Source organism: Cygnus atratus, chromosome 29 (genome assembly GCF_013377495.2).
Source record: "Cygnus atratus isolate AKBS03 ecotype Queensland, Australia chromosome 29, CAtr_DNAZoo_HiC_assembly, whole genome shotgun sequence".
NCBI classification, from domain to species: Eukaryota; Metazoa; Chordata; class Aves; order Anseriformes; family Anatidae; genus Cygnus; species Cygnus atratus.
This window is the reverse complement of record NC_066390.1, coordinates 152,290-168,653: the sequence shown is the minus strand read 5'-3', so window position 1 is coordinate 168,653 and position 16,364 is coordinate 152,290. Positions and strand designations below refer to the sequence as shown.

The 16,364-nt window shown below is 56.2% G+C and overlaps 1 protein-coding gene across 3 annotated transcripts in view; it reads left to right on the top strand.

The window, feature by feature from the left end:
• The window catches only part of SARNP (SAP domain containing ribonucleoprotein), a 29,223-nt gene that overhangs the window by 10,698 nt on the left and 2,161 nt on the right, over positions 1-16,364 (top strand). For 2 of the 3 annotated variants that reach the window (XM_035571654.2, XM_035571650.2), the window contains one exon: positions 14,913-15,002. In XM_035571654.2, the coding sequence (XP_035427547.1) occupies positions 14,913-15,002 (90 nt within the window). Of the gene's footprint in view, positions 1-343; positions 537-14,912; positions 15,003-16,364 lie in introns of those variants that run through there. The other variant, XM_035571653.2, reaches the window with a different exon arrangement.

Genomic DNA, 16,364 nt, shown 5'->3' with positions numbered 1-16,364 from the left:
CGCAGCAGGGTTGTGCGGCTGCAGCTTCGTGGTGCTGGGGCTTGGGGAAGGAGCCGGGTCCCGGAGCTGCCCCGTGGCCCTTGCACATGCCGAAAACCCAAAACCGCAAAGCGCGAGGTCTGAGCTCCCCAAGCAGTTGTGTGCGCTAACGAACCGCTCCTCGTTGGGCGGATGGAGACCTGCCCCAGCGGGCAGAATGCCTTGCCTGGGGTCCTGAGCCCGCGGCAGCTCAGCTCCAGCCCCCGGGCTGCCCCACGCTCGGCTTTTTGTGTGCCCCGTGCTCCACGGAGCAGCGCCCGCCTCGCCGCGCCGTGTCTTTTTTTTTTTTTGTTTGCTCCACCAGGAAGCCGAGTTCATGGGCTTAGAAGTGGCTTCTCCCACTGAGCGGAACACACTCCTGCATTCCTGGGAGGAATATTATTGGTTACTTTAATTAGCTGGTAGTATTGTGCTTCCCACCTGGGTGTTCTTTATAGCTTTTCATTACGGAGGAGCCTGGCAGTTGCAAATGTTTACATGTGTCTTGGCAGGTTTTTATACTGTGTGTCGCAGCAAAAACTTTACAATAAACCATTGTCTCCACGGAGCCACACTTCATTTCCTATTCAAATTGGTTTGGGGAGGGGTAGGGATGTGGGGGGGAGAATCGTAGCTAAGGGGGATTTCAGACCTGCTGTGGGCAGGGAGCAAATACAGAGCTGTGTTAGTGGCTGTGAACTCATCTGTAGCTTTGAACCCCCCTTCCCCCTCCGTTAGCCCTCTAGCGTAGAAATCTTTCAAGTTTAAAATCCTCTTCCTCCCTGCCTGAAGGGAAAGCAAGACGCCGGCTGCTGAGGGGAGAGCAAGCAGAACAGAAAGGTTGGCTCTGCTCGAGCTGCAGAGGCAGGTGCTCATTTGTCTCAAGGCAGCACGAGGCCATCAAATTAATTTTTAAAATAAATCAAGCAAGCGTTTATCTCCCCGTAGCACTAACGCTCCCCTCCGAGGCCTCCTGTTAAAGCGCACGCTCTGACCTAAAGCTCCCATCCCTTGACTCCTGTTAGTTGTACTTAACCCCCCACACTTGTAAATGTTCCCTCTCTATAGCAGCTGCTCCCTGTAACACTCCAAGTCGCCGCTCCCCAGGGGAGGGTGTTTAGCTGCATGTTTTATATGCAGGGTTTGATGCTGCAGAGGGAGCTGCCTGCATCGTGGTTGTGGTTCAGAAACGTTTCTCCGAGGGGAAGGCTCGCTCTTTATGTATAAAAGAGCCTCGTAAGTCTCCCGCTGGGGAAGTGTTGGCACCAAATGGACAGCGAGAGCCCTTGGGATAACATAAAAGCTCTGTTTGCCACCTTTGTATTACGTTATCAAATACCTTTCCCAATCTGAGCAGATGACCAAAATAATTGGCTTTTATATCTCCCCTTTAACGCGGAGGTCTCCAAGTGCCTCGCAAACAATTAGCTGATTAACCCTCCTCCGGTAGAGGCTGCGAGCAGAGAGGTGAAGCGGCTGCGCCAAGGTCACTCCTGTCAGGAGTCCCGATGCCTGTCCTCAACTGCGGGGAGACAAAGGCTCCTTGCCTGCAGATCTCCTGCCCCTCACGGTGTTCCCGTCATCGCGGGGGATTTGCCTGATTTTCCCATCTTCTCAGGGGAATTGCCCCATTCTCCCAACGTGCTGGGGGAATTGCCCCATTTTCCCATCATCGCCTTGGTGACTTTTCGGGCGGCCATGGGGAGAGTTTCTCTGTCTGGAGCGTGCCTCCTGAGCCGCGTGTCGCCTCGAATAACTTCTCTGCGCCCAGCTGCAAGTCTTCCATTTTACGGCTGGGGCACCGAGCCTCGGGACGTGTCGCGAGAGCAGCAGGGACGGTTGGGGTCCTGAGCAGCAGCAGCAGCAGCACCCTGTGCTGGAGTATCCCCCGATCTAAAGGTGCTGACCCGGGGCTTGGAGGAGTTAATGTTTAAATACGTCTGTCGGTCAGGGTTGTGGATTAATGCTGGCTTAATTCTCGTTAATGAGAGCTTGTTTTACATGTGGCAGATGAGAACTGCTGTGCTCGCTGCCTGAGATTAGCTGGAGAGAGCTGGCAGGCTGACTGCGTGACGTTGGTGTGGTGTTGGAGCAGAGCAGGGGTCAGTCGACCAGCAGAAAATTTGTGTGTGTATGAAATATCTAAATGAGAGAGAGAAAACAATTGCCTTAATTGTTTGGCTTCCAGCAAGCTTATAATAACGTGCTGAGGAGGAATCCTTTTCCTGGATAATTTTTCTGCCTGCAATCTTTCCAAGCACCCCCTGCCAACCCCGGATGAGAAGCTATTAACCACCAAGGAAGCAAAGAGTGGTGGTGGGGAGAAGTGCTGATGTTGGCAAGGAGGAAGGGAAAAGGACTGGTGGAAGGGGATTGTTCCTAGCTAACACCAGGGACAGATGTGTTGTACGTGGTGGCGCGTGCCTGCGTTTCTGAGAAGCACAACTGGCTTACGTGGCCGGTTTGTGCTTGAGGAATGAGTCTTGCTGTCACTCTGAAGAGAGAGCTCCCGCTCTGCCTGCAAGGGCACGTGCCCCTGCATATTTTTTTGCCTCAAGCTCCCTACCTCTGCCTGTCGTCACCTCTGTGTCTCTGGTGCTCTCCTCTCTGCTTTCCACGCAGTCTCTGCTGGGGCACGGAGTGGAGGAGCGCCATCTCCCCTGGGTTGTAACCCAGGCCCTTCTCTTTGTGGTCCTCGTTTTAATTCCTCTTCCCCTCTTACCTTCAGTAGCACACTGTGATTAGAGTACGTATAAAAGATGGCCCAGAAAAGCATCTCCAGCGTGCTGCGACCCCTCGGTGGCTGAGGAGGACTTGTCCTGAGATGTCGATCGCTTCGTCTGGATGTTGCCCCCACATCCTTCCCCCTCAGGACCACGGTACAAGTCCTGCTGTTGGGATGGGTTTGTGTAACATTTGGCACTTCTTTATACGTGCAATTTCAAGAAGTTTTTCTCTGCCCGTGGAACGGGCAGCACAGCCTGCCAGGTACGGAGGAGCTGGTGTGCCGTGACCGCACTGTGACTGGGAGTGCTCCGGGCGCAATCCCAGTGCCATGTTCGGGACACTTTTACATGCCCTGAAATTCCCATGACGTTAAGTTTTTTAAACCTTAATATTTTTAGGTATTTAAAAAAGCTGCTTTAGGTAATTCTTAAAGGATTTTCAATCTCCCTCTGAGTCGGACTAGTGGTAACTAAGGCAGCTGGATTTACAGAGGGGGAAGATTAAAAATAGTCCTGGTTTAAAAAGTGAACTGAAAGCAAGGCCCTCTGAAACACCTCACGTGTGGGTTTTTTGCATGTCACAAACTTTTCAGCAGTCCTGCAGGAAGTAGAAAGTAGGTCAGAATAAAAGAATGCAGCCAGAGTTGCGCGAATGCGTAGAAGCAAAGTCAGAAAGGTCCTGGTGCAAAGTCGTGTGCTAGCAAGCGGTGTCGAAGCTGACGGGATGGCATTCCGTAGGGAGACTATCCAGAAAACTGTTAGCCCGTGCTAATTGCAGGAATGCTTACGGTGGGCTTATCAGGAGGCGGCCCGAAGAAGGCTGAGGTGTTTGGTGCCTCTCTTTGCGTTAGCTTTTGCCAAACAAAGGTGACTGCAGATAGGTAACTGTGTATGTTGGAAGGTAAGCCTCGGGCTCGAGGAGGGAGAGAGCAGTTTAGGGGCACCCCAGCCGTAATGCTCTCGCGGGTAACTGCTGGAGAGCTTCCAGCTGCTCCCTGGAAGGATTTATGGAAATCCTCGAAGAGCCCGTGTTTCTCTGCAGCCTCCGGAGGGCTGGGGCAGGACCCCTGCCCACTCTGCGCACGCGTCCCCACCGCGTGCAGCCGTCCCCACCGCCCGCTCTGCGCGCCGCTCCTTCCCCCGGCCCCTGCAAAGCGCCGTTGCTGTTTTCCAAGGCGAGCAGCTGAATGCAGCCCTGTTGGTTTAAGATAATGGGAAGTGACAAGGTGAAGAATAGTGCTGGCAGGCACGGGCGTTTTAGCACAAGGGTGCTGCGAGCCCGGCCACTGCCGCCCCTGCCCCCTCTGGGGTTGCCCAGGAGGGAGCTTCACCGCTGCTGCCCACTGAGGGGGGGGGGGGGTTACGCTCTCCTTGCGTCACGGGTGGGCTTTGCGTGGTTTTTAACAGTTCTGCACCCAGGCAGCCCTCCCGGGCAGCACGCTGGGCTCAGCGATGTTGTTTTCCTAATCCCAGCCCTCATCCGCGTGGCTATCACCTTTTCGGGGCGAAGGCGCAGGCGGGAAGCCGGCTGGGGAAGAAGCAGCGGGGGGGCGGTGGGCTGTGCTGGGCGGGCTGGCTGCCAGGAGCGTGCCCACCGCCGGGCTCAGCTCTGGAGCCCCCCCCGGACATGGGGAGGGAAGGCTCGGCAGGGCCAGTGTGAGCCCGTGACTTGCTGGTGCGCTTCAAAACGAGCCCGAACCTTCACAGGGCTGTAACCCCGTGGAAAACAACATGTGAGGTTACAGGGCGAATGTAAAGTTTTAGCAGGCCTATATTTTGTTGCTTTTGTGTTTTTTCATTCAAGACAAAGCAACCGTTTCCCCAGGAGGGGCTTGGCGGTGGTCCTCGCTGGCCCGACGTGCCGTGGCCAAGGGCAGTGCAATAGTCCCCTCTGGGATGAGGAACGGGGCTGTGGCTTCCAGTCCTGATCCCTGGTGGTCCTGCTGGCGTGGGATGGGATTGTGCAAGGAAGTGAAGGTATCAGCTTTCCTAGAAGGCAAATGGGGACTTTTCTCCAACCAGCCTTTTCCCTTGCAGACCTCCAGTAACTCTAGACTGTACGCAGGGGAGAAAAACCGTCTGGGTTTGCTACTGGCAGGAAGAATCTCACTGCAATCCTAACAAGCTAGAGGTCATGGAATCAGAGGACGATTTGGGTTGGAAGGGACCTTAAAGATCATCTAGCGGTACATGCCATGGACCCGAACAGCTCCTGTCGCTGCGCATGGAGAAACAGCCACTTCATCGTGCATGTAGTAGGGAGAATAAGTGCTTAACAACTCAGCCAAGCAGAGAAGATATTCAGAGGTGTTTTCTGGAGAAATGGTGTTTGTGTGTCAGCTGCTTTCACTGAACATTTGGCAGGCTGTTGGTCGTCAGTGTCCGCACGTGGTCCGTGTTGGAAGATGCCCGGTGCCTTCAAAGGCTCTGCTGTCCTGCTGCTCTTTGCCTTCATCGCTGAGAACAAGCGTGGCCACCCACCACGCCAGCTGTCTCTCACCCTGGTTGTTCTCAGGGTGGCCTCCTTGCCTTGGGCTCTGCTTTTCTTTCCTCTTGCCAGCTTGTAGAAACGTCCTGGAGGGCTTTGGAGCTGGCAGATGCAGGTGCTGAGGCTCGCAGCCGCTGGCTGGCTGCTGCAAGCCGGTTTGTGTGTGGCTTGATTCCCATGCAGGAGAATAAAGGTGAATTTGGAACACAATTGTTGGATTGGGGCGCCTTCTAAGGGGTTGTCATCCCTTCTGAACAAGGCAAATCTTAAAAGCCTGAGATAAACCCAGGTCTCCTGCCTCCACAGTCGTTTGCTATTTTGGTGGCGTAGTACTCATCGGTCTTGTGAAGGTTTTACTCTGTTCCCATGGTTGTGACTGAGTCAAGCTAACAGGAAGCAGTGGGGCTCGTGAGGTGCAAAGCTTGGTCGTGCCACACAAAGTATGAGGGGCCTCAGGAGCGTTGCAGCAAATGAGCAGCCACGCTTCCCAGGTGGAAGCCGAGCTTTACCGTGGCAGGTTGGCCGTGTGCCTGCAGGCACAGAGCGGTGCAGGAATGCAAAGCTCTGATGCCCCGGGCAGCTCCAGCAGAGACGCTGCTGCCTTCTGGCCACATCCCTGGAAGCCTGCAGGGAGGCTTCGCATTCAGCCTGGCAGTCCGAGGGGCCGAGAGTCCACCTTGTCTTGCAGGTCTTGCCTCCAGCTTCCTCGCCTGCCTGGGCAGCGGCACGGGTCTCGTGCACGTCGGGTTCTTCCCCTTCTCCGTCCTCGCTCTGCTCTGGGTTCTGTTCCTTCCCTGCCAGGAACTTTAATTCTCGACCTCCCAGCTTTGTTCAGCGGAGGCTTTGCAAGGCGAGGGCAGCGCTGCGTGGACGGCTGACCTTCGCTCTGCTGGCACGTCCGCTCTTGCTTTCCCCACGGATAAACTACAGCAGGCAGAGGTGGCGCGGCCCTGCAGTGTGGGCAGTGCCCCAGGGACTGCTCTTGGCACTGTGGGAGCGCAGGGCACGTGCGAGGGGGCTCGAAGGCTTCGTGCTGCAGGAGGCAGCAGCGGAAGGTGCTGTGCAGAACCACCCCGGGGCCTTTCCTCAGCTCCTACATGTGCAGCGCTCTCCGATTTGGTGCAGGGTCTGTGCACGCTTTTGTTCTTTCCTCTTTGTGCTGGAAACTTTTGTGGCTGGGCCTGTGAGAGCATCGGGCGCCCTTCTACAGCTGATAGCTCTGCGGCTTTCGTTATCTTCCTGCTGCTTGCTAGAGACCCTGGGGTATTTTTAGCCTGAGCCTAGGCAGGGCTAGAAACCAGCACCCGAAGCAGCCCCGAACGCTGCTTCCAGCACAACCTCGGCAGCTGGCCGCCCTCCGTGCTCCCTGCCGTGCTGCGGGGACGGCTGCGGGTGCAGCAGCGCGAGCGTTGCTCAGCCAGCCCGGTCCCACCGGAGGGAAGGCCGTTGTGAAACGCCGAACCCAGCGCCTGCAGCACGCGGAGAGCCCCCAGCGCGCCTTCTGCCGCCTCTGCCTTCTGCCAGGCTCCAACTTTGCAGTAATTTAGTGTTTACAATCGCCCCTTTCGAAGCGCTCCCCCCACCCTGGCCCTTTACGCACACTTACACACACACACGATGTCATTTTAAAAATAAATGACGAGAGAGCTGCGCGAGGTCAGCAGGACTCCTGATCTGGTATTTATCCCTGGTGCCGTTTGAAAAGGATTTGCGTCCCTAACAAACCTTTAGGGAGTGGCGAAGGGCTCGCTCAAAGGGAAGACAATGCTAGGGGGGACTCTCTGACCTCACTCTGTCCAGTCATCTGGTTCTTCATTGGTCCCTGCTGTGAAACAGAACTTAGCTTTTGTCTGTAACACAAATACATCTTTTCCCCACCCCCCCTTTTCCCTTCTATTATGGTTCAATCAATGATGTCATTATGTGTGCCATTCAGCAGCTCTTGAACCATTTGGCTGCAGGAATTTGGAGGAGCAGCCAGGGAAGAATGGCAGAGCCGGCTCCCGCTCCGGCCCTCCACAACCTATTCGAATCGCAGCTAGAGAAACAAAGTCAGGTTTCCCCTTAACCCCTCTTCACGGCCGAGGACAAAAGTAAAAACAGCCTAAAAAAAAAAAAAAAAAGCCCTGTGAAATGCACGGGGGAGTGCGTGTGCGCTGTGTGCGTGTGGAGGGTGCGAAGGGGGATCGTGAGGAATGTCTCCCACTGAATTAAACTTCGGGAAGTTCTGCTGAGGATCCCCTCTTCTCCATCTGATCCATTTAATTAAGATAACTTAAGCAGCTCCTTCTGCTCTCGGAAGATTAACTAAGCTCTTTCACCACCGCAGCAGCGCTGGGCCTTGCGGTGATGCGGCACTGAGCCTTCGGCAGCGGCTGTGGCTTTTGGTGGGGGCGCAGAGCTTCCTCTTGTAGCAGCAGCAGAGAAATCCTGCTCAGCACCAGTGGTCCACGGTCTTAGGCCCTCCAGCAGCCCAGCTCATCCCGTGGGGCCAAAAGAAGCTTCTTTAAAAAAGCAGATCTGTGATAATGCTTGGGGTTGAACGCTTCAATTCCGCAGGTGGTTTAGGGGCTGATACACCTCTTCCCCTGTTCGGGCCATTCTTGTTTAAAAGGCACAGAAGCAAACGGGAGCATTGGCACGGGAGGTCCGGCGGAGGGCTGAGAGCAGGAGCCTCGCTGGGCTGGGCTCTTTCCGCTTTTTGGAGCGCAGCTGGCTGCGGGTTGGAGTTCTGGGGGAATAACTGGGCAGATTTAACAACTCTTAGGGAATCGGCTGGAGTCAAATATTTGCAGGGCGGCAGCGCTTTCACCAGATTGCCCTTCGAGCTCTGCTAGAACCTCAAGCTTTCGGCAGTAATGGAGAAACCAAATTAAGTGACCATAAAAGATCAAACGTAAGGTACTTTCCGAGTGCCTTTAGCCACCGCCTTTTATCTCTGGCTGCAAGAAGCCTGAAGATGTAGCGCAGGGAAGTGACGGGCATCCTCGCAGAGTGGCTCTAGGAAGTGCTGGATCATGCTGGATGGAGGCTGGCAGCCTGCGCGCTTCCTTTTCTTAGTTTTCCCCAAAGATCTGTTTCTTTGCCATGGAACTTGGCTGCCTGGGGGAGGTGGCCCCGTTTGGGGCTTTGGCTGCTCTTGGATCTTTCTGTAGGGATCTCGCTGGCCAAAAATCTCACCTAGCGATGTTGCATGCCTCCGAAGTGTTTTCTCCTTGCCTCACCCATGGTCCAGGGAAGGCAGGGCCGTGCTCCTAGTCCCTGCCTCGGCCACCTGCCATGAGGATGCCCCGCGCACATCCTGACCGCCCTCCCGCAGCACCTCGGCGCGCCTGCGGGACGCGAAGTCACCGTAGGTGTGTTGGGAGCCTCCGGGTAGCAGGAGGAAGCTCTTTGGTCTCTCTCCAAACCTGGATCTCGCTTATTACCGAAGAAATCTTCTACCCTCGGGGCGAGGAGCGGCGAGCGCTCACCTGGCTTCCCAGCCCCTGGAGTGTGTGTGCAAAGCCTGGAGATAAAATCGCCTTCGACTCAAAACCAGGCAGCGTTCAGCGGGAGCCCCAGGAGCAGGAGCGTGCGCAACTCCGGTGCTGCCTGCCGCCAGCCCTCGGACTGTGCCAGCAGCCGCGGCGGGCACACGTGCACCGAGCGTGCGCTGCTTCCACGACCTCTCTGGAATTTCCCCTCCTTCGTCTGCCTTGTAAAGCTGACCGTGGTGAGCACCTAGCCATGACCGGACGCTTCTTGGCCCGCTGGTAGGTCGTGGCGTGCTCAGTGTGGCCCCGCCGGGGCGCGTGGGCTCGAGCCCCTGCTTGCAGGGGAAGGGTTAACGCTGCCGTGGGGTGTTGCCGTTTTTGCGCTCGTTGGGTTTGAATAGAATGGATTTTTTTTTTTTTAAATCTGGGGCTAATGTGCAATTCAAATCGTGTTCAGTCATCGCCCGATTGCTCCTTTTTAATAACAGCTGGACTCTTCGGGGGGGGAAACTCTTCTGGGGTGCCAAGCAGCTTTTACCCTGTCCAGCCTCTGCTGTCAGAGCCAGGTGTAAGGCTGCTAAACCTGGGGCTGTGCAAAAGCCTTCCCACGCTGGGGTGAGTGAACTTCAGGACGGAAGAGCCTCTGTAAATGCCGTATGATATTTAAGATGCTGTTCAGCGGGTGCAAAGAGATGAAAAGCCCTTTCCGAGGCCTTTTGCCTTGCGGTACACCTGAAGTGTGTCTCCTTCACTTTGCCATGTGGCATTCCTGACATGTTTGTTTCATCTCTGACGTCTAAGTCGAAGAATGCTTTTCAACTCCGGCACTGAAGCGCTGGGAGAGTTGCAGGTGTACTCTTAGCACTTGTCTGTGACTTTTTGTCTTCCTCCCCCGCTGATCCCGTTTGGGGTGAGCATAAACTTCTAACTGTGAAAGCTGCAGTGTCTTGACACAGGAAAACCTCAGAACTGCCGGCTGTTCAACACGAGGTACGGAAAACCACTTCATTTTCTGCCTTCCCAACCTGTTGTCTGAGCTGGGTGGTGGAAGAAGGGGCCAGGAGCAAGCTCTGCAGCCGCTTGGTGCCCTCAGCATGGGTAAAGCTGAAAAAGCTGCTGAGAATTGAGGTCGTGCCATAAGGAAGCCCACCAACGATCCCGTGTTGCTCGAGTTTCGTTAGTCTGAATGAGTAAATGGGGACCTCTCCGGTGTACAGCCAGAGCTGGGCACAGCATTTCAAACAACTGATGCCCTTCAATTTTTCCATCTCCTTCTGTTAATAAAGATCTTAGATTTCAGCTCGTTCTTGCGCTACATCTGTCCCACGCAGATACAGAAAGCTTTTTACAGGTGAAGTCAGCCAGAAGATCAAGCTTTACTTTAACGTGAGGTGGCCTGGTGGGCTAATTCTGTAATCTAGTTCCAGAAAAGGCAGCAGCAAATGTGCAAATCCTCCGAGGCCACTGGGAAGCAGCTACACTGGACGCTCCTGTGCTCGGAGGAGGAACTTGCAGTCGCCCTCTGCTTGCTGCGAGGCAGTCAATGGGATGCTTCTGAGTTGTGCTTCTGGCACTGGGGGTTTGTATCTGTTTTCCTTGCAGATAAAGCCACGCTTAATGTTTCTGGCATGCATTGAGGCCCTTGGATCTGCATAAGTGGCGTAATTTTGAACAAGCTGCAATTTTTAGAAATCATCCCTTCGTGCTGGCGGCATTGAGGGTCTCTCTAACGCGCTGTTTGTGTAAGGACTTGGATAGGAGCTTGTATCGGATATTCGAGCTGTGTGGGGTCCTTGTGCTGGCGTTATCTTGGAGAGGGGCTGCAAGTGTCTGTGCTGGTCTCAATGCGTGTCCCACTGTGGCGAGCTCCAAGCCCTAGGCCCCATGAAAGGCAGTTTTGCAGGTCCAGGTGGGAAGGGCCGCCGGCTGCGCATGGAGTACTTCTGTATGGGCTCTGGCTTCCCCATTGCCTTTTGCCTCTGGGTGATGGACTCCAGAAGGACTTGGGAGCGCTCAGGTAGAGCCTTCACGGAGGAAGAAACAGGAGGAATAAATACGTTGAGATGAATTTCAAAAAGGTGGTGGGTGACAGCTGTGCGTCCTAGGATTGGAGTGTTTCTGAGAATAAAACCATCAGTTGCTGTCATTCACCCTCTGGGTATGAAATTGGAAGCCCAGTTACCCTTGAGTATTTCATAACCTTTACCTTTTGGAGGTCAAGGCCATGTCATCATTAATCTACCATCGCCTGAAAGCCTTGGGGCTCTGCTTTTCATCCTGCCATCCGTCATGCTGCAGTGAGATACAGGAGAGTGACCAGAAGGGCCCGGCTTACACACATGCGGGCACACACCCTTCCTTTCTCTGAGGATGAAAACACCGAGGACGTGATTACGGAGGAGGCTCGTGTCTCTCTCTCTCTCCGCATTTGTGATGAGGACACTCCAGGGTTCATCTGCAAATTCAGAACAGTTTTCTCCTGGGGCTGCTCTAATCTGCAGAGAGAGAAGCGCTCTGACCGCGCAGCGTGAAGCTTGGCCTGGGGGCAGATTTTGCAGCAGCCTGGCTGTTCCGACGTGGTGCTGGTGCACCAAAGAAGTCACCCCGTGCCCCCTTGAAGGAGGTGGTCGCCTTACCTGGTATGTGGCTGGTACCAAACCGTGGCAGCGAGCCATGGTCACGCCGCGGGGTGGCTGTACTTGGACACGTGGAGCATCTCCGGTGCGTCGTTCCCCTTCCCGTTGGTTCCTGCCTGTTGTGAATCTGTGCAGAGCCTCCCGAAGAGCCAGGCTGCTTCTTCATTTTTCCCCTGCCTAGGTGCTTGCGATGAGCCTGGCGCTACTCCCGAAGCCTCGTTTCACAGCGCACGCATGGAGCAGCTGCTGTGTAATCTGCGTGCTTGAGCCTGGATGCTGCGAGCGCAGAGGTGGACGTGCTAAGAGACGGAGCGGCCTCGCTGGCCTCATCCCCTGCAGCAGCTCACGTGGCGCGGAGACCAGAGGTGCTCCCGGTGAATCATTTATTAGCAGCCCGAATGTGCAAACAGGTGCTGGGGGCCGAGGGCAGCGCTCCCGTTCTTTGCTCTGAACACGAAAGGCAGCGAGAAGCTTTTAAGTGATCTGGGATCAACCTTGGCCTGCCTGCTAAGATCGAGGCGGGCGGTGGGGCTTTCCCCTCGGGAAGAGTTTGGGTCCTGGAGGTGAGTCGTGCAGAACGTCCCAGCAGAGCGCCGCTGCCGCGCCACCTCCGCACGGGGCGTTGCTGGCGGCGTGCTGAGCCCAGGAGGCAGGGGAGGCCGGGAGGCTCGCTGTCAGAGGAGATGTGAGCGCTCGGCCTCGCGGGGAGCTTGTGTGGTTTGAAAAGGTAACCAGCTGTGCTCTCCCTGCCCCGAGCGCGGATCTGTTCCGCTCGCAGGGCAGCGGTGAGTGCCAGAGCTGTTCCGCGCACCATGGAAACCATGAATTAATGCCTTTTGGCATTAACTCTTCCACCACCAGCCACGGCACTTCTGCCTTCTCCCAGGAGAGAGGGAACGGTCCAGTGTTTAAATGGATCCTTCCAGCTTTTGGGAACAAGTGATATGAGCACCTACAGCTGGGTGCGATCGCTGCTGGCTGGAGCTGTGCAGCCCGGGCTGCCCCCTGGGTCTTTTCATGGGCTCACCGGGGGCTTCTCAGCTCGCGTCGCTTCACCAAACAGCTGCTGCAAGCCCAAGGTCCTCGGAGCAGCGCCGAGCCCCGCTTCCTCGCCTCGCGGCCCCGCTTCCTCGCCTCGTGGCCCTGCTTGCTTTGAGGCGCTCCCACAGATGGAGCCCAGGACCCTGAACAAAAGCCTTGGGGCTGCAGGCAGCGCCGTGCCAGCAGCTCGCGATGCTCACGGGAGCGCTCCCTTGCTCCCAGACCTCGGGAGAGGTTTTAGCTTCGGGCCTTGGAGTCCCTCCGTACAATCTTTCTTCCTCTCCTTCCCCCACCCCCCTTCGTTAGACAAACTACAAAATAACGATCGTGGCGTGAGTGCAGAGAGAACAAGCCTAGAAATAGCAAGGTTAGAAAATAAATCTGACATCCTGCCAGAGAGGTCAGCTTTCCCCGCAGATGCTGGTGCGCCCATTTGCGCGCCGGAGCACGGCCCCGGGGCACTGCCAGGGGTTGATAGATGCGGAGATAGCAGCGTTTTGATAGAGGTAATTTTCCTCAGATGGGTTTCAGCACCCCATGAATCAAAACCTGTCAGCGAGAAGCTAAAGATGGAGTGAAGTTTATTGTACGCGTGTTTGCATCTGACACTGTCGTGCTAGGGGGTCAAGTGAGCGAGATCATTAGAACGGTGTTGATTTAGGGCGACGTTGTGTGCTTTCCCTGCAGGGCACTGGCGGGGGCGGAGGGGCGGGGGTGGCTTACTGAAAAAATAAATAAAACCCTACAGCTCGGTGCGGTCCCTGGGAGCCTCCTTTAAAGACACAGCGCTCGCCTTTGCCGAAGCGGCTTCGGGGCCTGCCTCTGCCGAGCAGGATTTGCACGGCGCGGGCACTGGCGGCGATTTTTCGGGGCCCCTTTCACCGTCACTGAGGGCATGGCTCAAGTTTTCTTTGTGTGGCCGTGGCGGGTGCTGCGCTGCTCCCGAGAGCAACTTTCTCCCGTGGTGGTAATCCCTCCCCGCGCCCTTTGTTCGCAAGCCCCGAGCCTCGCTGCTTTCGGGGATGCTGCCGCTGTCCGAAGGAGGGCAGGGTGCTGGGTCGGGCGCCCCTGGGAGCAGGGGATGGGCATTCGCCTGCAGCCCTGGGGCCGGCCAAGGCACCGAGCACGGCCCTTGGTGCTCGGGTGCCGAGGACCCCGGCGGGGGGATGCAGGTGGGGTTAGAGCCGGAGCTGCCTTCGGAGCCACCCTGTGGGGCAGCAGGAGGGCAGGTGAGCCGAGGACACCACTGGTTCAGCGGGACCTGCGGCGTTGGCCGCGCTGTTTGGCAACGACTTAATTATTAAAGGAGTGTGCGGGAGGAAGGGTGTGTGCGGGAGGAAAGGAGTGTGCTGCTCCGGCCACGGCCACTGGTGGCCTCCTGCAGAGCTGAGGCTCTTGAGAGCCTTGGGGCGCCCCGGCCCAGCTCTGCGTCAGCCCCGCTGCCATGGCGGCACCGGGCTCCTTGGTGACCCTCGTGGCAGGAGCTGACGTGGGCAGGTTGTTGCCATTCCTTCTTTGGGATAAATAACATTTACCTTCAGTAACATCTAACACGCCTTTCGCATACCGAAGCTGTACCTGGGACAAAACCCCGCTGCTCGCTGTGCTCACAGCCTGGACTGTAAACGGGTCCGGGTCCGGTTCAGTCCCCCTGCCCTGCGGGTAATCGCAGTTGATCCAGGTGGAGCACTGGGATTTGAGGCACTTTTAAAAAATTCTTACTAAAACGATGCCCCCGTGGTCCTCATTCCACTCTGTGCAATTCTCGAGGCCCAGGCGATGACGTTGGCAGCCCTCGGTTTGCGAGGAGGTGAAACGGCCACGGGAGGCCGTGCGCCCGCTGGGATGGCGAGATGTGGCTGGCGGGTTGGGGAGCGAGGCTGTGAAATGCACTTAACGGCAGGGGAGGGAGGAGGAACTGCAGCAGCAGCAAAGCAATCAGCCGGCCTTAGCTGTAGAAACCTAGAAGAGGCCAGAGCGAGGGGATAAATCTACAGAAAGTAGATGCGTTGAGGCTTTTAGGGCGATGATGGCTTGGGCTATTACCGCTGATGAGGACATCAGCGTGGGTGATGGCAGCGGAGATAAAAAAAAAGAGCCTCCAGGCTTTTTGGAGAACCTCGAGAAAACAGGGATCTGAAGGCTCTGGGAAATGTCAGTGGGGATTTTGCTCGTTCAGGCTGGAAATAAATTAAATGGGACTTGGGAAGATGGGGTGAGTGCCGAGCTTCCATCTCCAAATGGAAACGTTTCCAAGAGAAGGGGCACGGAGTGCAGCGGGCGGGAGGTCACCTGCGAAAACCATCAGCTGGGGCCAGCCCCTGGGGTTTGCTCTGCCGCAGGGCATCGTGCTGGTGCGCAGAGCCCCCACGGCAAGCGCCCTTTGCCGAGGCAGACGAGAAGCTGGCTCAGCCTGGACATTTCTGTCCTGCTCTGGGAGCAGGGGGAGGAGGAACGCGATTTGCCATAAATACAGGTACCTCGGGGCCTTGCCAGCAAAATAAATTTCCATCCTTCTTTGTGCCAGAGTGAAGAAGATGAGAAGCTGAAGAAGAGGAAGGAGCGGTTTGGCATCGTGACGAGTTCAGCTGGGGCTGGAGCTACAGAGGACACAGAGGTAAAATCCCCCTCCCGAGAGGGTGGGCAGCGGCTGCCGCAGGCATCTTGCTGCTCCCCTTCCTTGTGCTCCGCAGCTCCCCGTGGCCTGGATGTTTCTGGGCCCTCTGCTCGTTGAGAATAAAGCCCCAGAGACTCCGTAGCATAATGAGGACTGAGATACTGACCCCGTTTCCAGCTTTTCTCCTCCGTGCTTTGTACCGGCCCCTCGGCGTATCTCTCTTCTGTGTATTTGGCCCATCTTTTAAATTTGTAACCTCCTCAGGGCACTTCTGTGCTGTTTTAAGCTTTCCTCTGCTTCACATCGTCCTCAGCCACTGTACACACTAGCTTGTCCTCCTCTGACACGGGGAGCTCCCGGTGAGCTGTGGGGAGCCCCACGTGCAGCTGGGGGGCCGCAGCCACCTTCCCTAGCGCAGGCGTGGAGCGCCTCGCTGCTGGGGACACGGGGGCTCCTCCATGGACAGGGACTTCCTCGTTAACAAACGAGCAACGGCTGCGGCAGGACAAGCTGCTGGGGCTTGGGAGCTGCTTAACCAGGTGGCTCCAGGGTTGGGCACACCAGAAGCGGGTTCGGTGTGCTCCCCGAGAGCCATCTCGCCAGTCCAGGTGGGGCGCAGGGGCCTTTTTGTTCCATTCTTAGCTCGCTGCAGAAGCGCCGCCCCGCACGGAGCAGCGTTCCCAGCCTGCCGCCGAGCATGGGAGAATGAGCCCCCGTGGCCCGTGCGGAGGGGGCGGCTGGGCTGAGGGATTCCATGCTTTTCCGTTAGGTCACTTGGAGATTGTGCCTGGAACAAAAAGGTCTTTTTACTAGTATTGTGTGCACTCAAATGCACCTTTCCCCTGGAGATTCTTGATTAGGGCTTCTGTTGCCCCCAGGCTATTTATCCTGCTAAAAATTAAGATTTATACGCCCCTCGTGTATCGGCTTAAAGGCATATCTGAGAGACGCAATAGTATATTTAATGCGTTTTAGTGTGTCCCTCTCACCTTTTCCATGAATAGGCGAGTGTTAACCCTTTGCCCTTTTACATTTCCCACCTCCCCACTGCCTGGAAGGGTTTCTAGGCCTCTAAAGTAGGCATTGTTCCCAGCTCAACCCTTTTGTAGCGCGTTGCCAGCAAGATGAAGTGACTTCAGCAGCACTGTATCTCAGGCACTGTATATTTCTGCTACTGGATTTGGAGGCTCTCTTTGTCCCAGGGTTAGAATAAAACCTTCATAGCTCCCTGCCAAGCGCGGTACAAAACCTCCCCTCCAACGGGCTTTGTGTCGGCGCGCTCAGGAAGGGGCTGGAGCTGCCGTGCACGGGCGTTGTTACCCACGCCAGGCTGGTAGGAAATCCTCCACCAGGCTGGGCGAG